Below are 22,659 nucleotides of genomic sequence, written 5' to 3' on the forward strand. Positions count from 1 at the left end.
GTGGTGTGCGCATGGTGTATCCTTCATGCCTGGTGTTAGTCCCGCAGTCAGACATCCCTACTGTAACACCCACGGGGTCGTCGCACTGCACTGCTGTCTATTCAAACGGCCATCAAGTGCCTACTTCAAACCGTGACCCTGCCATCTCTTCAGTTACCCTGACTCCTCCCACCTCACCCGAGGAAGCTCAGACAGGTGAACACGCCTTAACTTTGACTCAAACTCATACCCTTCTTATTTCATGGGAAGCATCCATGAAATAGATGTAGCACTCTCAAACTTTTTGTCTTTTTCTTTCTTTTTGTAGTTCACTCTCACTCAGCACAGAAGTGGATGCGGTTGCCGATGGCAATGGATGGATTCAGTGTTGACAGCACCAGTCACCATGGTGGCAAGATTCCACGCAGGATGGCCAGTCAGGTGGTTGAGAGTGTCTGGCAAGAATGCAACATCAACCGAGCTCAGAACAAGTAAGTGTGCTCAGACATGCTCAGGTGAGCTCAGAGCAAATCTTACATTAGACAATCCCACAAAGTCAAGATAAATCAAAGACAGAGCCAACAACGCACTGCTAATACTGGTACAATGTGTCACTGAATGTCTCATCATTGATTGTTTAATGAGGAGAAAAAGAAAGCAAGCAAGTCATTGGTGCTAGTTGTTTTCAAACAACTTTTCTGTTTTCATTTTTCATTATGGTTTGTTTAATCCATTTTAGGAAAAACATTTCTGTCCTCTAAACTACAATGTCAGGATGTGTTGTCACATTTTAGATTCATTTTAAATTAATGCAATTTATTGGTTGCAATTTTTCCCGAAACATTAGTTTTTTTGCATGTTCACTTTCTACCATTTCACAATTGTTTTATTGTTAAAAGTTTAGCTAAAAATGCAATAATAGTATGTGATGTCTGTAATGGCAGTTTATGACTTTACTCCAAAAGGTCAATGTGTGTTAAATAAAATCATTTTTCCTGGGCAATAACAGTGAAATATTCAAAAGCTTTTGTGTAGCCAAGACTTAATTGTATGTGTCTATGCAGAAATTGACTTTCAAAATAAAACCTACCCTGGGAAATATTCATTCGAGTAAAACGTATAACAACTAGCCTTGACGAAATACCATGGATTTTGTGATTTAGAAAGCCATTCAGAAGATACAGAGTTTTATTCCAATCTCGTTTCATTGTCTCTCCACAGACGGAAATTCTCCGCCACAGCCTCCAACGGGACCAGCGATGAGGAGACGCTGATGAAAGTGGGCTCCTGGGACTTTGTTGACTCCACACAGAGATCAAGCTGCAACTGTTCAAGGTACAAACATGCAAACTCACTTAGCCTTGTACTCTCATAGGCTCTCGTTGTTTAACCATCCCACTCTTCTGCTGCCACTAATCGCTTTTCTGCTCTTATAGTGTCATATGTCATTCTTTAAAATGACAGGCATTACATTTTTCATGGAGTATTAAATAAGCTCCTTGTGAAAACTAGAGGAGCTGGTTTCTGAGTGATGGTGTTAAGTAGTTCTCCAGACTGCAACCAACTGGTTGCATTTTGCGACCTTTTTACTTGCTGGTGCATGCATTTTGTTAGAGGTCGCACTGATTTTATATGTAAGGCATCAAATGGCAAATTAATCGAAAGCGGAATGAAACCACAACCAGGGGTTTTCCTGGCTCAAAATGAGGCGGAGGTGGTAAAATCCTGCTTGGCCCGGCCAGCCCGCAATTATGCCGATTAATTGTCAGTTTTAGGGCTTTGTCACACATTTTTTGTGTGTATATTATTCAAATAAAAAATATATTAAACTAGGTGAGTGGATAGTTAAAAAAAATTGCAATTACAAAAAGTAATTCTTGTGTATCTGTCCAACAGTTTACTGATCATTTGTTTCTTCACAGTTTTAAATTCCAGGTATTGTGATGCTAATTAATAGTCCTTGTGTTGTCACCCGGTAGCGTGTACAACATCGTTTAGAAACAGCTAGATAAACTCCAGCAAGATAAAGTCATTTTATGCGTATCCACAGCCCTTTATCTACAGATCAAGTATTATAACGGGAATATATGATAATGAAGAGAGTTTTACCGTGCACTGTTTGAATGCTGAATGGAGAATGAATGATTGACAGCCGCAGGCCCGCAGAGGAGGGAAGACGAGTTTCCGTGAACTTTAATTTAACGATGTAAATATTCTTCTGTCCCTCACATTCAGCTATGGAATGACTTTAGATGGCTTTGTACCAACAAATCATAATATAAGAATGATTGATGAAGGATCATGTGACGATATATATTTCTGATGATTATTTAATTATCATGACAGGCCTAATCTGAGCATGTGACTGCCTGTCTTGAGTTTTGTCGACAGACGGAAGCACACTTCTCGTTTGAGTTCAGAACAGGTTTACTCACAGGCCGTTCTCGATCATGTGACACCGTTACTACACAGCGCAATTGGAGATCGAGTGAGAATGTGTTTGAATTTGCCACAGTATTAATGACATTTCTGAGAGATCTAGCGATAAGCATTCAAATTTAGCGCAAAATCCCATGGTACCAGTCAGATTTTACCTTTTTTCTGTACTTTTCGGGATGTTCACCTCAATAACTGTAAATAAATTCAGAACTGTAAAGAAATAACTGAAAAGTAATTTATAGAATTGTTATTGACATTATGCCAGAGCTGTCTTGGTCATTGTCTACCATTGTCTGTGATGTGTGTATGCTGTAATATTTACCAGTAAATAGTAGGTTACTAGCTAATTAATTTAATTATTTTTATTTATTTTTTAATTTCAATGAAAAGATTTCCCACAAATTCTGTTTTGTATTTTCTGGTAATCAAATGAAGACATAAAACATTAATTTAATATATATTTTAATTTAATTAAACTTTTTTTTGTCAAACAAGCTGCACAGCTGAGCTTTATACTGTTAAAATTAAAACATGGCAGAAAAATTATTGTTACTTAAATTATGAGTTTTGTTATTTGTTATTATTACATTGAGACGTATCTAAATTCTACTGTACAACAGTAATATATTTAAGTTAAACCCAACTTTTATTTTGACGAGTTGCTGTGAAGACCTTTTGTGTTTCTGTGTGTTTATGATATGACGGTAGTTTTTCTCAAATGAAACAGTAAAATGCTCATGAAGTGACTCTCAGAGCAGCTCTAGAGATGATGTTCATACATTCATATCCTCGTATGAGATGGCACAGATGGAAACACGCGACCGTCACGTGTGTGTGTGTGTGAGTGAGGTAAATTAAACCGCTCGTCTGTGGCATTCCTTCACACAGAGACACACAGGACATGCAGGATTCGTATTTAAATAATCGTTTTGCGGTTTAATATTCACAGACACTAGTTTATATCACCAGATGCGTTCTCAAGCACTGAAATTTGGCACCGATTGATTTAATGTGAATCGGTACTCGGTAGTACCGACGTAACACGGTCGGTGCCCTTAAAAGTACCAGTTCGGTACCTAACCCTAGTTATAAACCATATATATCAGATCAAACAGCGCTGACGTGGAAACCAAGAGAAGCATGTTGCTTTTAATGAACAAGGCTTTTCCAGTCCACAAATCATCAACATTCACCATGGATTTAATGTAGTAATGCTAACTGTAACCATAGTATTGTGGCAGAAATAGTCAAATGTTTTTACATTAATTCATTACAGGGTTCGTACTAGGGTTGGGTGATGTCTACCAAATTGGCATCAGACGATGTCTACAGTGAAAGGCTCAACATCGGGATGCCTGTCAGCCATCGGCGATGGACGATGACATCGTCTATTGGCCCAACCCTAGTTCGTACAACCTTCTAACAGTGAAATTTAGTAATTTTATGATTAAATTAACTTTATGATTAAAAATCCCCCCCAGCGCTACCCAATCAGGTGCTGGTGCCACCATCTGTAGAACTTTAAAATGTTAGTCTGGAGCCCTTTCAAGTCGTGTCTGATTTTATTTCTTCTTTTTTTTTTCTCTGATGTAGAGAAGAAATGAACTTGCTTAGATATTCTACGTGTTTTGAATGTTTATCTGTATATAATATATCAGGCTGTATCTAGTCTTGCAGCTCTGTAATAGGGGTGCACGATATATCGATTCAATATCGTTATCGCAATATCACGTCCGATATTATATCGTAAGTCTCACGATAATTATGCGATATTTTGTTTATGACAAAATGAGACTCGTTTCACTGTATATACATTCTTTATGGGATCTATTTTTTTTTCAAACCAGGTCCCTACTAATCGCTCCAAAGCTAACCGTCTCTCTCTCTCGCTCTATATACACACACACACACACACACACACACACACACACACACACACACACACACACACACACACACACACACACACACACACACACACACACACACACACACACACACACACTCTTGTCGGGCCAGCTCGACGCACACACCAGCGCACAACAAAACGAAGTGAAAGAAAAGAAAAGACCTAAAGAGAGAGCGAAGGAAGCGAGTGGAGCAAAAGAAAGAACACAAAAGTAAGAAAATGAGTGTTGCTCAGGGAGAAGACGAAATACTTAAGAACCACCACAAGCCACTTTACGATGGGTGGTTTTGCATTTAATTAATTATTTTTATTTCTCTCCGTTTTAAATATTTCTCTCAGTTTATTTCGGCTCAGTTTGAGTGTGCCTGTCAGTCTACGTGCTGATATGAGCACATGTATATTAGATGTGTAGAGGTCTTAAATTGACAGCAGTGCAGCCTAGCTGCCGCTTGTCCTTAAAGGGACAGTTCACCGCTAAAATAATGTAATAAGTTACTCACTCTAATGTTGTTTCCAAACCTATATTCATTTCTTCTGTTGAACACCGACAGTTCAATACCAGACAGTTGATGGTAGCCATTGACAACAATATTATAATAGTTTTTTTCAAGTCTTTTAAGTAAAATAAAAAGAATATTGCAATAAAAAAATAATTTATAATAAAAAATTATAATAATAATAACTTTCTGTTCGTGTCGCCTAAGAATAGAATAGCAAAAAACTGATATGACAAGCCATCAGAACCGAACCAAAAACCGTAGTTAAAAACCGAGGTATGTATTGAACCGTGGACTAACTGTATTGTTGCATCCCTACTGTACAACCAGACATGATTATTATTTATTTATTCATGTTGTTTTCACTTGTTATTCACTTATCCAATGTGACTTTCGGTTGAAATAAACCTTGTGTTGTAAGAACTTGTTTTATTTGTTATGAATCTATTTTGATGTGTTTTCCGTAACTTTTGTAATTTTACATAGGTTTAAAAATATAGAAATTAATATCGATATTGCAATATTCATTATCGATATTGCAATATCACGTTTTAATGAATATCCTGCACCCCTACTCTGTAAATTGCTGAGTTACATCTAGGTCCCTCCACTTGCATGTTTTTGCATGATTTTGTGACTCCTGAGTGTTCAGCTTGTATTGTATTTAGATTTAGATTTGGTGGAAGTGATCCGGAAACTTCTATTGCCATTTGGCTTGGTAGCATAACAGTTAAAATACGGTTATGAATTTGATTTTTAACACTTAGCATCATTACAGAACTCTGAGTGTGTATTTGTTTCATAATTAAAGAGGGCGATAATTAATTAATGTTTGAATGAAGTGTGCTAGTTTATTGTTCTTTGCTTCATGAAAGGGTACTTCAGCTTCAGTTTTCATGATACCAAAAACAGGCGGGGGGAAAAAGAAACAAATTACAAGCAACAGAACAAATTACGACAAAGAAAAAATCAAGTAAACTGCTTGAATTTTTAATAAATGTTTTGGATTGTAACTTTGTATTACAAAAAAACATATTAGGCTGTTATCTCTTATAAGAGTCTGCAGTTCTTGCCATTTAGCCTAATTATGTAAATAGTAATTGTTCAAATTGATTCTGGTTACATGCTACAGAAAATGATAACTTGTTATAACTTGTGTTTACAGATTAGACACTAGCTGACTCGCTGGCCAACTGTAGTTATCGTAATAGATGCACACTAATATTGTCGTGGCTTGCCGTGACAGGACTTGAAAGGAACAGAGATTGACTTTCACTATCAATGTAGTCCAATAATATCGGTGCTGTGGACATGCCTACTTCAGGTAGATAATGGTTTTGTAATCAAGAAGCAGCAAGTACTAGAGAGAATGAGCCTAAATACTATCTGTGGATCTTTGTAAGTAACATTAACACAGACTTGTGTTAGTGCAGTTTGGTCTTGCTATTAGTCGTCTTCACTTTCTCTTCTTTGAGTAGCTGTTCAGTTCAGGCCAAGAGAAGGCCAGGCGCTGTGGGACTGGTGTCATTTGCCAAATATGTTTTTTGGAAGAGACCCAGCATGAGAGGTATGATGAAACTCGGAGTCCCCCCGTGAAGTGAAAATGACCATGCATCGACTGAGATCCTTCTGCTTGCTTAGCATTCTGCTTGTGTGTATGTGTGTGAGTGTGAGTGGCTGTGTTGTTGTGTGTGTACATGTGAAATTGTTTGAGTGGGAGGATAAAAGGGTATAATTTTACCTTTGACTCCCTTGTGGTCTGGTTGTTTTTTGCTGTTAAGTTTGATTGTGCAGGTAAATGTTTCTCTGAAGAACTAGTAATATTTTTGTCCACCTCCAAAAATTGTAACACTGTCCATCAGTGACACTAGCAGGTAAAGTTACAGCAGGAGTTTGCTTCGCTCTTGCCTCCCCTGCCTGAGCCCGTTCAGTTTTAACAGACCCTCTTAAGCGTGCAGTGCGTTTGGTGGGGGAAAGTCAAGTAAGAGGAGGCAATTCACTATGATGATATGATTAGTTTGTGCTATAAATCCTGCCTCTTGTTTTCGTGCGTGTTCGTGAATCACTGTGAATGAACAAAATAATGCACTTAATGAGAAGATTCATTAAAAAGTAAGTAAACAGCTCAGCCACTTGGATATAATCGCATTGTCACGTCAAAATCAAACTTGAAATATCCTGAAAACATGATGACTGGTTATTTAGTGAGTAATCTGCGTGGTGAAATTAACGGTACATCTGTGTCTGACCAGTGTTTACCGCACACGATGACGGATAAAAATAAGTTACTATTCAAATCTATTAAAAAAAACAGCTGAACATCAGTTCACAAATAAAATATATATCGTTTAAATTGTTACTGCCTGTAGTTATGCTTAAAAAATGCTTAAACTAACTTGATGAGATTTATATTTGGTTTTAATAAATAGAACATTACATATTTAATGTAAAAATACAAAAAATAATTGTAATAATTGTTCTCTTTTTTTAATGTAATGTTTAATCAGGAATATGTGACAATATTAAGTGTAACAGGGACATTCATTTACATTTGATTACTTTTGATTACCATTTCAGAACACCGATGCTTGTCTCTGATATATGGGAAGTCTTTTATGCTTTAATACATGTTAAACTGTAATTTATCCCTGTGATGCCAAAGCAGTGTCACATGATCCTTCATAGGGGTGTAACAATACATTGATATATATCGATGCATCGATCTAATGTCTAACGATACGATGCATCGATGCCAAGCGTTAAATCGATACCTGTATAGGCTATTTATATATTTAAGAGGCACATTTATTTTAACACTCTCCACATTTTCACACAATGTAAGTCTTTGTATTATCGCCAATGCGTGCATTCTCGTTTAAATTACCTTTCAGAGCTTGTGAAAGACTCTCGGGACAGTGCTGAATCTTCACGAAAGTTTATCATTTGCTCGTGTTTAAAGCCTTGCAAAAAGCAGCGTGCACTCATCTCAAACAGAGCACATAGGCCACTGAATTGAGTCTTCTTTTATTTATTTTTTGTGCTTCTGTAGATAAAGGTGCATTTAAAAGAAACGTCTTTTAATTTTATAGTATTTATATGTCATTTTAAATTATATATATATAACATTTTTTTTACAGAACTTTTTGAGGTATCGGAAAATATTGTAGCGTTATTGTATTGTAAATCGATATTGTATCGAATCGTGATGAACCGTCCGATTTACACCCCTAATCCTTCAGAAATCATTCTAATATGCTTATTTGATGCTTACGAAACATTTCTTATTATAATCAGTGTTGCAAACAGTTTTTGCTTCATTTAAAATAGAAAACTTTTGTAACAATATGAATGTCTCCCTGTCACTTTTGATCAATTGAACGCATCCTTGCTAAATAAAGAATATTAATTTATTTCTCGACTCGAAAATGCAGTTATAGGTCTCACAACACTACATACTCTCATCATCTCCGTTCCAACCTCAAAGTTACCCTGTGGTTTCTTTGGTTACAAATATGGGCTAAATTAAGTTCCTTAACCCCCAAACTCCTCACACTACACATAAACTACACACTCTAGCCTCTCTCTCAAATACTAACATGCATACTTATACCACACTGTTAGATATCTGAACCAAAGTGAAGTTTCCTGGCTTTGTAACACAAGTGGTTGTTGTGGAAGTGTTGCATTTTTAAGGGAGGGATAAAAGCCTACAGGCTTGTGTGTTGGGATTCTGTGGAGGTTGAGATGGTGACTGCCTCTGAAGAACAACATTATAAATGAGAGACACTGTAAAGGCGATCCCACAGGGAAACTCTGGCAGCTGCGCTGCTTTACATATCTCTGAGAAAGTGTGGACACGCGTTATCAGGTCAGACAGACTCTGATAGGAGTGGAGCGCTTGTTGTTAAAAGGGTGGTTTCTTAAACCTGTCTTCGGACTCGACAAGCAGAGAATCTTTATTCAAAGGTGTTTTTTCAAGGATCCAATAATAGTTTGAAAATTTTAAATAATGAGCTAATTAAGAAACTGTTACATTTCTCTGTTGCGAGTCTCAAAGGCCAATTAAACCTGAAAAGAAATGTTATGAACTCTATGAAAAGAAATGAATATTAAAAAAAAAAAAGATTTCTGGTAATAGGCTTTCTTATTAATGATGTCATCAGTTCATAACTCATGTCCCTGTTGAATTAAAATATTTCTTTCTCTTATCAGGCACAAAACATTGAAGCAGAGAGCGGGCAGCACGCCTGGTCAGCCGCCCACTGCCGGTCAGACGCAGCAGCCGCCCATCAAGCACAAAGCCGGGGAGAAGCCCGAGAAGGGAGACAAGCAGCAGAAGCGCCCGCAGACACCCTTCCACCACCGCAACTCAGTCTGCGAAGATGTTTCCATGGAAACTGACGCTTCTGCAGGCCAGCGCTTGGCTCTTCGAGGTCAAGAGGGTGGCCGATTTCCTGGGCTCCGCCAATCTGACGTGAACACTGGCTCAAAACCGCCACAACTACACAGCGGGGGCGGAGCTAACGTGGGCAACAGTGGCCCGACGGAGATGGGCGGCTCCCCTCAGCCACCACCGCTGAGCCCTCACCCCTGCGAACGTGGCGAGGAAGCCTCAGACGCCATTAAAAACCCCTCCACCCCACACAGCCAACATTTTTACCCTCCTTCAGCAGAGCCATGCCTTTTGCCCCAGAAAGGCCCAGATGACGCCCGTTTGGATCCCCTCACACAACCTTTCCCCCCTGCATACTCGGAGCCCTTGGAGCCTACCCCATACATCAGTGCAGCAGTAAACCTGGATGACGACGGGAGTCACGCGCCGTGGAGGTTCTTCAACCTGCCGCGTAGGAAAGACGCAGAGTTTCCCACACCATCACTACCGGGAGACAAACTCAGAGAAGAGGCTTCATTCGGAGCTGAAGGGATTATGTCTGCTACTGAGTGAGTATCAGGTTCTTTACAAGCAATTTCATGCACTTTTTTTGTAGGTAAATATCATTCTGAGCTACTGGGATCACCAAGTGAAATAATAAAAAAAAATCTTGAACACTTCTGTCTTCAATAGGTTGGACAAACATACAGCTCTATTCCCTCACCGACCATTTGAATTTAATAGACTATACTTTGTTTATGTAAATGACCTGTGTTATGATTGGCTAAGACGTTTAGCTTACAGGGACAGTCACATGATGTGAAGGCCAAGTATGGTAACCCATAATCGGAATTTGTGATTTTTGGCTGTATGGCTGCACATGTTTTCAAAAGACATTTTGTTTACATTCTCTTTTAAAACCTCCCTGAAATCTTAAACAATGCAGTGAACTGAAAGTACATATCTTTAGGATTTAGAGCTCTCCATAACCTGTAAACAGCCTGGAGGATTGTATTGTGCATTTGTGTTGTGTAATAATGGCTTAAGTAAATGTGTTCCTAAAGTGTGAGCAGGACCACCCTGTGGACCCCTTAATCCCCTCCGCTCACGGCCCTTTTATTTAGCTTGTTAGCGAGAGCCCCCCAATACCGAACCCCAAGCGTTCCCGTCTGTTTGTGCAGTATGTGTTTTGAAATAGCTGTGATGTGGCCCTGCACACCCCCACCTCTACACACTCGCGCACAAAAACACTCTCGTTCTGTGTAGAATGTTCTTTCTCTTAGTGCACACACACCATGTTAATCTCTCGCATCGCCCTTTTGACATCATACTTCACTAATGTGCAGGCCCAGCACTGTTGTGAACTAGGAGATTATGTGTCCATCTCACACGTGCATACAAACACTCAGGGCTTTAAGTAGGGATTTACAGTAGAAATGAGCAAGTTACAATTTTAAACAGCAGGTTGTGGACCTAAAGGACACATACTAAAACAAGACAGAGAGAAATTAGGGCACTGCTTTTCTACACTCTGTAAAATTAAGGGACTATTGCTAAAAATATTATGCACAGTACTGTTCAAAAGTTTGGGGTTGGTAAGATTTCTTTTAAATGTTCTGCTCACCAGAGCTGCATTTATTTGATAAATAAAAGTAAAACAGTAACATTGTATTAAAAAAAAAAAAAAAAAAAAAAAAAAAAAAAAAAAATATATATATATATATATATATATATATATATATATATATATATATATATATATATATATATATATATATATATATATATATATATATATATATATATATATATATATATATATATATATATATATATATATATATATATATATATATATATATATATATATATATATATAAATAAATAAATAAATAAATAAATAAATAAATAAATAAATAAATAAATAACCTGTTTTCCGTTTTAGTATATTTTAAAGTGTAATTTATTCTTGTGATGGCAAAGCAAAATTTTCAGCATCATAACTCCAGTCTTCAGTGTCACATGATCCTTCAGAAATCATTCTAATATGATGATTTTGTGCTCAAAAAAACATTTCTTATCATCATCAAGGTTGTTTTCAAGATTATTTAATGAATTCAAGTTAAAAAGAACAGCTTTCATTTGAAATAGAAATGTTCTTGCTGAATAAAAGTATTAATTTCTTTAAAAAAAAAAAAATCTTACTGACCCCAAACTTTTGAATGGTAAGAATATATATGTATATCATAATAGAGAATCCAATAATCACAGAGGTTATTGGAAAAAAAAAGTTTTTTGATCGCTTTTTTTGGTGTTCAAACAATATCTTCCTGTCAAAGTGGGCAGTAATAAGCTAGACTTAAGCTAGTGGACTAGATTTAGGTCAAAAGTCACAAGAATGCAGACAGGATATGTGTGAAATAGACCTTCACAACTTACTGTGGTTGCTTTTTATTTTCTTCTATGGAACAGTTGAAGTTAAAATAAATTATAGATGAAATAAGGATGCGTTCAGATCCACCATATGCTCAGCCGTGACTCTCCTGCGATATGCACAAAGGGAACTTCGGCTGGCTATCTTGATTTAAAAGCACAGACATTTGACACCAGTGCCAGTGCAGTTTGATGAGTCTCCAACTAAGCCGTGACATGTTTACTCGTGTGAAAAATGTCTGTTAAAGTGTACATCTCCAGAAGTTTAAATCAACAAAGGGTTAAAGTTGTATTTGTTTTACTGCAGTTTTCTATGTATTTGTGCTAATATGCATGATGATGAAAATTCTTGTACCTATACTGTTAGCGGGAAGCACATCCATCACTTTGGCTGTGTTACTTTGTATCCAAAAAATGAAAACATTTGGTTTTTCGTATGATCCATAATGTCGCATCTATTAACATGAGATGGCGTTTGTTGAATCTGTTGAAGGAGGAACATTCGTAGGTCGCAATGATATTTGGCCCGGTGTGGGAATGTTTGGACACGTTTGTGTGAATAATGTTAGTCTAGCACTATGAACTTTTCCTCTAAACCGTTATGGATGAGAGATACTAAAAGCAGTGACTTTATGCCCCTCATAAATTCACGAAGCAGCAGTGTTATGGCAAAATAAAGTGTACACTTCTCTCAGCCGTGCCGTTGTCTTCCTGGAAGAATGCTTGTTGATAGAATTAAGTTGAAAAAAAGTATGTCCCTTAATCCCTCACTAGAAAATAAATGGCTGTTTGGAAAATGTTGTTTTCGTGTGGATGTTTCTCTCATATCTGATGTTTAAATAATGTAGTTCCCTTCAACTATTTTAGGTGTATGTGAACATTTCAAAAGTGGTTTGCATCTGTATTGTTTCCACTGAAATGTTGTTTGCCTGGAGTTGCCTAAGATCAGAAAAAGAGGCAGTGCTGTGGTTTAGAGAGCTGTCTCTGTCGGCCACAGTGAGATGTAATGGTATGCAGTGCAATCCCAGGATGCACTTGGCTGGTGTCCTCTTGTGTCCATTCTGCTGTTACTGCCTAATGTAATCCCTGTGCACTCTGGGGCCTCAAAATGGGTTTAATCTCTGGCCAGCGCCACTGTGCACTGTCACCCCCCCCCCTGTGTGAGAAAACAGTGGCTGGTACATACCATTCAACAAACAGAGGGATTTTACATAACATACACACACAGACTTCAGACACTGGGGTGTGACATGATTTCGGATTAATAGAACTTCCTTTTGTTTTTTTCCTCTGAGTTGAATCATTTCTGGCCACCTGGACATAAAAATAGGGCTGTCTTGTGAGTCAGGCGCAGTGTGAGTTTTTACACTTGCATTCGTGACAAAAAAAAAATTTCAACTAAAAATAGATGTGTGAATTGTAAAAGGTGTAGGTCATAAAAAGTCTTAAATATCTTAAATGGTGTAAGCAAAAGTTTTATTTGTCATTTTAAGAGATTTGACTTAATGTGATTTATTGTCGATGATTGAATTAAATAAATGTGAGTGCTGCAGGTTCAAAGTCAAAACGCTGCACTTTTGCTCATTTCTAAAGGCTTGTGTTGTCAGTGCAGTTCCCAATCAATTAATACCGCGCATTTATGTCAAACAATTGGTTATGATTTACTGTTGATGAATTATGACTGTTTACTTTATGTATTTATTTTTGTATATATTTTTATATCCCTCATATGTTTTAATTAGTAAATATTTTTCAAAATAAGAGTGCCTGTGTTTTGGGCTTTTTAAAATTAAAAAACCTGTATTATGCAGAACAGTTTTTTTCCTAGTTATTATTGGCATTTTGTTACAAAATAAACTTTGTCTGCCACTCAATTCAGTGTTTAGAATATAAAATAATTCCTTAGTTTATTCCATAATACAGTTTGAAGCAGAAATATGTAAAAAGTGCAGTTTCAAATACATAAAATAATTTACTTGTTAATGTCTCCTCGTATCCCTTAATTAAGAAAAAATATTTAATAAAACTTCATTGCGCCCCATAAAATGATTTATTTTTCATATTAGGCGTGTATGTGATCCTTGGTTATGATATGAGCATTCTTTTCATTGAAAAAATCTTTTAATCCCTAATATTGATTGGTCTGGATGATACCTTCTGGCAGTGTATTGGTATATACCATGCAGTGTTGTACTATTTTAGTCATGGATTGACCTATTTTTCTTTTTGTCTTGCCCAGGTCAATGGTTGCCTCCAAAAGGCCGCTCAAGGTCTCAGATGAACGTCTCCAAACGTACCTGCAGCGACAGAACCAGCACCTGGCTGCAGCCATCACAAGCGGCGACCATGAGCCTGAGGTCGACCCCTACGCCTTTGTCGACGGAGATGTTAAGTTCACCTTCTCGGATAAGAAAGACAAAGCAGGGGGTGATAGAGAACCAGGGAAGAAACACAAGGTAGGCGACACTTTTTGCTACTTTTTGATATAATCCCATACTGCACTAGTCTTAAGGCTACACTAACATTCAAAAGTTGGCGGGTTGTTTAGGTTTATTTTGGTTTTGAAAGACATCTCTTATTATGTAATTAGACTGCAAGGCTGCATTTATTTGATTAAAAAAAAAGCAGTAATATTGTGAAATATTACAATTTAAAATATTTTTTTTTCTATTTTTAATATAATTCAAAACATGATTCTACAGAAATTATTCTAATATTCTAACATAGAAACATTTTTTATAAATGTTGAAAAGAGTTGTGATGCTTAATGTATTTTTGGAAATTGGGATGCTTTTTTTTAAAGAAATCTTTGAATAGAAGGTTCAAATGAACAGCAATTATTTCTAAATAAAAATCTTTTGTAACATTATAAATGATAACTGTTTTATTTGATGAATTGAATGCATCCTTGCGGAGTAAAAGTCTGACTGACCCTAAACTTTTGAAAGGTGTTGTAAAAGTAAAGGTGCTTTTCTCTTTTTACAAGCTGGTTTCAGTTTCACTTGGAAATATGCTACGTTACGAAAGTAAAATGGGTTGTAAATCCTGTTTCACATGGGCTTTTGTTTCCTGTGAAAAGGAATTTTAGATGCTGCAGATTCTCCATTGGCAGTGTAGTGTGTAATATGCTGGCATCATGTCTACTGTCTTCAGCTCATGGGAGATTCCCATCTGAGATCTGAATCTGACACCCTCAAACGTGAAGGAGAGAGCATGAATAGAGGGGGCGAAGACAGTCTCTCCCATTCCTGTTGGATATTCACACATACTTTTAGCGTCTTTTTGTGGCAGCTGCGGAGGCTGAACACAAATCAGCTTTGTCCTTCTGTACTCCGTTACTCTTTCGTTGTGTAAGAGCTTTTTTGGTACCTACTCTCAGAATTACACGTCATTTGTGTGTCTTGGTAACTTTATAGCCTTTTTTTGTCAGTCACAGGAGAGGTTTAAGTAATTTGGGCCATATGGTACATATGTGTTTCTATGCTACGTATAAACATACACACAGTGGCATTCATTTGTTGTAAAATACATAGTCTACATAGAAAATTGCCTCCTTAACTCTTGTACTCCACCCCAGGGTTCTGCTATCGATTACGGGGCGGAGTGATTTGCATGTACAGGCGTTTATTACCGAGTTGGTCATTAGGATGTGAAGTGTGTGTACGGAGGAACAGATTACACTCTTTATGCAGAGAGACGGCCTGCAGCGTAATGAAATTATGCACAGCGTAATGAATCTCCGCATAGCGTGCGGCTTGCATTGTAATGTTGGCTCTGGGATGTGCAAGTTGCATGAGGGGCAGGTTAAGGGTCTGGGGTGGGTTTCTAAGACGCTGAGGGGAAAGCTGCATTCCCATAAGCCTGTGCTGTTATCTTATATTACAATGTTATTTATTATGCTGTGTGTGGAAGATATAATTTGGTGGCAAAGTATAAATATGCTTCCCCCTCCCTCCCTCTTTTTAGTCGGCTCCTGTTTCTCTCCTTAGCTGTCACTCTTTTACCATCACTTTTTCTGATTGGTTGCTTTCTTCTCTGTGATTAACTAACATGTGATCATGAACTGATGCACTCTGGACTGTTTTAATCTTGTGTTTTGTGGAAGTTAATCAGTGCGTGCTTGATTCTTAAATATTGAGGACTACACAGAAAAAAATTGTAACGATGTGAAAGCATGGTAATAAAATTTGTAACAACATCTACATTTAACTGTTATGTAGATGCAAGTCAAAAATATTACTAGCATCACCTAATCAACCTAAATACATTAATTTATACCAACAAAACTTTTTATGGGCTAAATCAGGTGGTTATAGCTCTTAACAGGAACAATTGCAGGTTTTGTATATCTTTTGGATTTTCCTCAACTCACTTGCCATTGATATGTGTCAAAATACATTTGAACCCTGTATATTTAATCTAATCTAACATAAACTTTGTGTATGTGTGGCTTATATATATATATATTTTTTTTAAACATTTCCTATTTTATTTTGCTCTCTCACAGGGAGAAGATGGCAATGCTGCTCTATCAGATGGTAAGGACTGTCCTGTTACACTCCAGTGACTCTCTCATGAACCCCTCTCAAACTCTGAGTCCATTTATTTTATTTGAAATAGTTTCCCTGTTGACAGCCTGGGTCGGTTTAGTGTATTGTTGCCCATAAAGGTTAAATGTGTTCGTTTAGTGAGGGAAAGGGCTTGTCCTGATGTGGTCTCAAGCCCAGGCTGCGGTTACGCTAGATAAAGCTGGGGAACAGGACTGTGTTAAGCTCTTTCTCTTTCTCTCTCGCTCAGATGCTCAGCGGGCTGCGGCCCATAACCGGGCTGCTTCCACCAGCCTCATACATGATTCAGACCTGGCAGTCTCCATCAAAGACCTGGACAACCTCTTCAACTCAGATGAGGATGAACAAACAGTCAGTATCAAGCTGTATTTCTGTTTTTTTTTTTATTTTATTGTCTCCCCTCAGTGGCTTTGCGTCACTGTGAATTTTTCTCACAATCTGATGCGAGAACTCAGCGTTCATCACTATACATAATTAGAAGTTTAAATATGTCTATACACCGATCAGGCATAACATTATGACAGGTGAAGTGAATAACACTGATAATCTCTTCATCACGGCACCTGTTAGTGGGTGGGATATATTAGGCAGCAAGTAAACATTTTGTCCTCTAAGTTGATGTGTTAGAAGCTGGAAAAATGGGCAAGCGTAAGGATTTGAGCGAGTTTGACAAGGGCCAAATTGTGATGGCTAGACGACTAGGTCAGAGCATCTCCAAAACTGCAGCTTTTGTTGGGTGTTCCCGGTCTGCAGTGGTCAGTATTCAAAAGTGCTCCAAGGAAGGAACAGTGGTGAACCGGCGACAGGGTCATGGGCGGCCAAGGCTATTGATGCTTGTGTGGAGCGAAAGCTGGATCGTGTGGTCTGATCAAACAGACGAGCTACTGGAGCTCAAATTGCTCACAAAGTTAATGCTGGTTAAGCGCCAAAAGTGGCACGTGAGCATCAGAACTGGACCACGGAGCAATGGAAGAAGGTGGCCTGGTCTGATGAATCATGTTTTCTTTTACATCACGTGGGTGGCAGTGTTACCTGGGTAACACATGGCACCAGGATGCACTATGGGAAGAAAGCAAGCCAGCTGAGGCATGTAATGCTTTGGGCAATGTTCTGCTGGGAAACCTTGGGTCCTGCCATCCATGTGGATGTTACTTTGACACGTACCACCTACCTAAGCATTATTGCAGACCATGTACAGCCTTTCATGGAAACGGTATTCCCTGGTGGCTGTGGCTCTTTCAGCAGATAATGAGGCCTGCCACAAAGCAAAAATGGTTCAGGAATGGTTTGAGGAGCACTACGAGTTTGAGGTGTTGACTTGGCCTCCAAATTCCCCAGATCAATCGAGCATCTGTGGGATGTGCTCAACAAGCAAGTACGATCCATGGAGGCCCCACCTCGCAACTTACAGGACTTAAAGGATCTGCTGCTAACATCTTGGTGCCAGACACAACAGCACACCTTCAGGGGTCTAGTGGAGTCCATGCCTCGACGGGTCAGGGCTGTTTTGGCAGCAAAAGGGGGACCTACACAATATTAGAAAGGTGGTCATAATTTTATGCCTGATCAGTGTATGTACTCATAATAATTACTGTTCAAATTTCCATTGCTTTTCTTTTGGAAAATAAGTGTATGTTGTAATGGAAATATATTTTCTTTAGAGAAATTGCTGTAATTTACATTAAATCATAGTTCTGATTTTTGGCTAATTTGTGTATTTCTCCATAGCCTGGATCACGGAGAGCTGTAAATGGAGCAGATGAGAAGTTTGGCAGCAAGGAGTCGAAGCCAGCCACACTGGACCCTGTCTCGTGTATAAGTGAGCACAGTCTCTGTCTCTATAAATATACAGGTTTTACTTCATCATTGAACTCTGTATACTGCTCCCTGCTGGCCACTGTGACAATTTACATTGCATGCAGACAAGCAGCACATATTCTTTGAGTGGGAACAGCGTATTCATTTTCTATTGCAGTTGAAGCTTTTTTTGTATAAATTGATAATAATTATTTTTGTTTTCCACAAAAATAAGTAGGAAATATGCTTATGAGATGACTTGAAACATCACTGTCATGCATCGTCCCTCTGTCCTTCCACTTAGATGTCATCTTTCTTTCTGCCCATCCCTCCCTCAGGCACGGCTGATCTACACCAGATGTTCCCTACGCCTCCATCTCTAGAGCAGCACATCATGGGTTACTCCCCCATGAACATGGGCAGTAAAGATGGCTGTATGGAGCCTGGCTCTGGCCTCAACACTCTGGATGGCCCTAATACTCTGGGTGGCCAGTTTAAAATCGAAGTTGAAGAGAGTTTCTGCAGCCCCAAACCTTATGAAATTAAGGTGAGATGAGTAATTAAAGGCTACTGTCCTAACCTTGTGAGGTGCAACAAGTTTACAGCGTCAAGTAATTTTTCTGTCATGACGAAAAGTGAAATGTTATGCAGAGCGACACAATCACAGCCAATCAGAATGCACTTCATGCTTAATACTAGGATTTTTGTTTTGGCAGGGACATGACTGTTCTAAGTGATAACTGATTTTCAGTTCTTTTTATTCCCCCTAAATGACAACCGAAGCTTGTTAACCAATCATTAACCATTCACCGACAAGATTGTTAAATTTGAATGAATTAATTTGTGTAATAAGTGTCTGTGACCCATTAAAAAAATAAGAAATACAAATTCCAGGTGTTAAGTTTTACATGCGTAAATAGCAGCATAAACAACAGAACGAGAGGATTCATCGTCACATCTCACACCTGCAGCGCTTCTGTGAATGGAGAAAAACATCATAAAATCATATATATAAAAGGAATAAATAGACCTATACGCAATATATATTTCACTTAAAAAATCAATAGATTAAAAAAACAAGAAAAAAACGCGACGTGCTGAGTTTAGCTTGATTTTTGTGACGTGCCCCTTAAACAAATTCACAGAAAGGAAACCAAGATGGCAGAAGCGGCATCTTGTTTGTTTTCTTTATTTTACAAAAGCACAGTGTTTTGTTTTTATTCTGAATGCACACAGATAAAATGCACACAACAGTTTCAAATGATGTCTTACTCTTACCTGTATGACCATATAAAGGACGGAGTATTTTAAGTTATTTCCGCTGTTATAAGGAAACAATTCAAGTAATCGAGCGGATGCCTTGCGCACACAAACAGCATATCAAATCTAGCATTGCTAATCATTCATGTCAACCAAACATACAAAAGCGTACACTGCTCAGTTTAAATCAGGGGTGCAAACTTGTCACCTTTCAGCAAAATTTGCCAGTTTTAATACGAAATAGAAGTATGTGTGGCACAAAGGCAAGGGTTTCTATCTCTACCATGTTTTTGCAGTATCTTTTTTGGTATCTCTGGTGAAAGCAATGGTCAATCAGAGTTGTTTACTGTAAGTAAGCCAGAATCCACTCTGAACAAGTTTTTGTTTAACGCAAGTTCACTGACTGCATTCTACATTTGCATGTCTCTGTTTAAGAGCCAATAGAAACTGAAACCGAATGGATAGCACAATAATTATTTTTGCATACAAAATCAGAGATGTTACACTTTCAGATCAAGCCTGCAACATGCTCCTGTTGCGTTGTTTTCACCCTCTGATATTGCTTAATATGCACACAGGCACACAAAAAAAAAAAAAAAAAAAAAAAAAGGTTTCACGTGGCGTTTTCAGTCATAATATGTATGAAAGACATATGCACGGATCATAGAAAATTACACATAATTATTTACGGCAAATTCTCACGATTAAAATGAGTCCAAAGTCAACATAATCCTTTACGTTGATCACAAGATGTTCCGCATGTAGTTATGAACAATAAAACTCCATAGGTGCACAGGCGCTAACTAAATCAAATATAGATTTCACGTAGCTTTTTCGCTCTAACTTCATGAAACATGCACAGATCGTAGAAAATGGCACAGCATTATTTACAGCAGATTCACGATTAAATGCATTGCATTGATCACAAGATATTCCTCATGGAGGAGCTATTTTAAAAAGCCTATTAGGGGACGTTAAGGGCTAAACAAAAAGGCTACCTTGGTTCCAAATGCTGTAACTTTTGAGTACTTAATGCCATCACCACAAAATTTGATCCGGATGCAGCTCACATGTAGGGAATTTTCCTAATTCTTATTTCCTTCCTGAGTTATTGCCTGTCAAATAAGTAAACCCATGTAAAACTATAATAAAAATAATATATGTTTTGTATTTTATCAGCAGTTTCTCAACACAAGAATGTCTTAATGTAATTTATATTTTCTAAAAAGTTAAAAAGTGTTCTGTCAAACGATACCTACCTTTTGACTCTCCTTGCTATAGTTTTGGAGTTATGAGTCTTTACTGTTGTGTATGTCACTCAGAAAAAACACTCCGATGCCTTCAGGTCTTAAAGGGTTAAACCTTTTAACTAATCGTATTAATCGGTCAAAGTGCTTCTTGTGCGAGTCATTTCTGTTGTATTGCTGCAGAATATGGACTTGTACAACTGCGAATTTAACATTGTGTCTTTCGCTCTCTCTTCAGGACTTCTCATTTGTGTACAAGCCTGATTTATGTCAACCGTTTGTGGGCTGCTCCATGTTTGCCCCCCTGAAGTCTTTGCCTAGTCAGTGCCTGCCCCCTATCAAACTGCCTGATGAGTGTGTTTACAGGCCCAGCTGGACAGTGGGAAAACTGGAGCTACTCAACTCTGTACCTGCTATGTCCATTTTCAGCAAGGATGGGTGAGTTTCACATCTGGGGTGATGCACAAATTCACTGAACCTACTGTATGAACAACACAACACAGAGTCAACAACCTTAGCCATTATATCTTTAACACAGACTTTTGTATGCACTAAGAAGGTTTCACAAAGAAATGTCTGGGTCATATTTCACCCCCAAATAAAATAAAAATGAAAATGAAAATAAAAAAGACATACATTTTATTTTGTGCATTCTGACAATACAGCACATTTCCTTGCCAAATTACTTATTACTGTAATGTTAAAAAGGTCAACAAAAACCGTGTATATTTAGAGTTATACTTTACATATGCATTTTACCATTGAGCCATTTTAATATCTTTGTTTTAATAGTCATAAATTACAGCACATAGTAAAAAAGTTTTTCACTTTTGAATTTTGGGGTAAAATATGACCCAGGCATTTTTTTCTGCGAGATTCGCCCAATAACAAGTAGGGTTGTAACAGTATACCGCTGTGAAGATATATCACTGTATGAACAAGTACAATTGTCATCATGTGCACATTTGCTCGTCTACGGTATTACTGGGGGAAAAAAGTAAATCAGACGGAAAATCTCCCCTGCACATAAGCAACTTCTTTCCTCTTGACTGCTCAGACTCTCAACTTGCTCTACCCACACATGTGCATCGGAGAAAATGTCAGCGACAGAGACTGTTATCTCTAATCTCAATCTCTATCCCCCATCAAATTTGCGGTATGGGAATACTTGGATATATAGAAAATAAACGTGTGGTTGTCCTCGAGGATAGATATCCAATTTGTAAAAAATATGGGAGGAAACACATCGAACATGTTCGCCTATATTCGAGAACACCATCGCTCCATACAGTTAAAGGTATGTCCCGTTTATAACTTATAAGGGTGTGAACCTACACTGGTCTCACAGTTCGGTTCGATTACGATTATCATGCCATCGATTCGGTTCAATTTGATATCACGATGCATCACAATGCATTGACACGATGCACTGCATCCTCATGTATACAATTTTGTCAGTCAGTTATATGAACTGAACCTTTAATTTTACCTGCTCAAAGAAAATACGCTTCTTGAATGTATCAAACATCAAACAAAACTCAAGTCTGGGCACAGAAGACAACAGGAGCATTTAGAACAAATACACAAAATACTAAAAGCCACTTCAGGAGGTGGTGGTCTACCTCAGGAAACTGATCAGGTCTAAATACATCTGGTTGTTGAAACCACATATGTACATTTTTACTCCTCCCAACAATGCTAAAGAATAAACATGTGAGTGTTATGGGCTATATGACATGTTATAGCCAGATATGACAGTGCTATGCAGCACGCATCGCCACAGATGAGCAGCGGAGCAACTTTATCTCTTCATCGAGCCAACGCACAAACTACCGCAAATTAAACCGAAAGTAAGTCGCAGGTGCAAAACATGATCATCTTCATTAAAAGTAATGAAACTGAATGATCTGACCAGTGCTGTTGCTGCGTGCTCTCCTATTGCGGTCTTTGATTTTGAAATTAGCTGGTGATCAATAAAATGCAGCCCATATCTGTTGTTTTTGGTGACGTGAACTCCATTAAATCTGCATATAGTGCAGGAAATGAAGAGATTTTTGCGGAGATACATTTGTGCCCAAGTGTAAATAAAATAGTTTTGATAAATCTGATAGCTTTGATTTACACACAGTGCGTGTGTTCTCCAGGTCGTGCTTACCAG

At 38.0% G+C, this 22,659-nt stretch overlaps 1 protein-coding gene across 1 annotated transcript in view; it reads left to right on the forward strand.

The window, feature by feature from the left end:
- med13a (mediator complex subunit 13a) overlaps positions 1-22,659 on the forward strand; it is a 105,122-nt gene that overhangs the window by 62,786 nt on the left and 19,677 nt on the right. Inside the window, exons 6-15 of the mRNA XM_079804804.1 lie at positions 1-195; positions 308-470; positions 1,201-1,314; positions 9,037-9,765; positions 13,869-14,085; positions 16,137-16,167; positions 16,427-16,548; positions 17,926-18,016; positions 18,333-18,541; positions 20,740-20,939. Of these exons, the coding sequence (XP_079660930.1) occupies positions 1-195; positions 308-470; positions 1,201-1,314; positions 9,037-9,765; positions 13,869-14,085; positions 16,137-16,167; positions 16,427-16,548; positions 17,926-18,016; positions 18,333-18,541; positions 20,740-20,939 (2,071 nt within the window). The remainder of the gene's footprint in view (positions 196-307; positions 471-1,200; positions 1,315-9,036; positions 9,766-13,868; positions 14,086-16,136; positions 16,168-16,426; positions 16,549-17,925; positions 18,017-18,332; positions 18,542-20,739; positions 20,940-22,659) is intronic.

Source organism: Gobio gobio, assembly GCF_949357685.1.
Source record: "Gobio gobio genome assembly, chromosome: 22".
Classification (NCBI taxonomy): Eukaryota; Metazoa; Chordata; class Actinopteri; order Cypriniformes; family Gobionidae; genus Gobio; species Gobio gobio.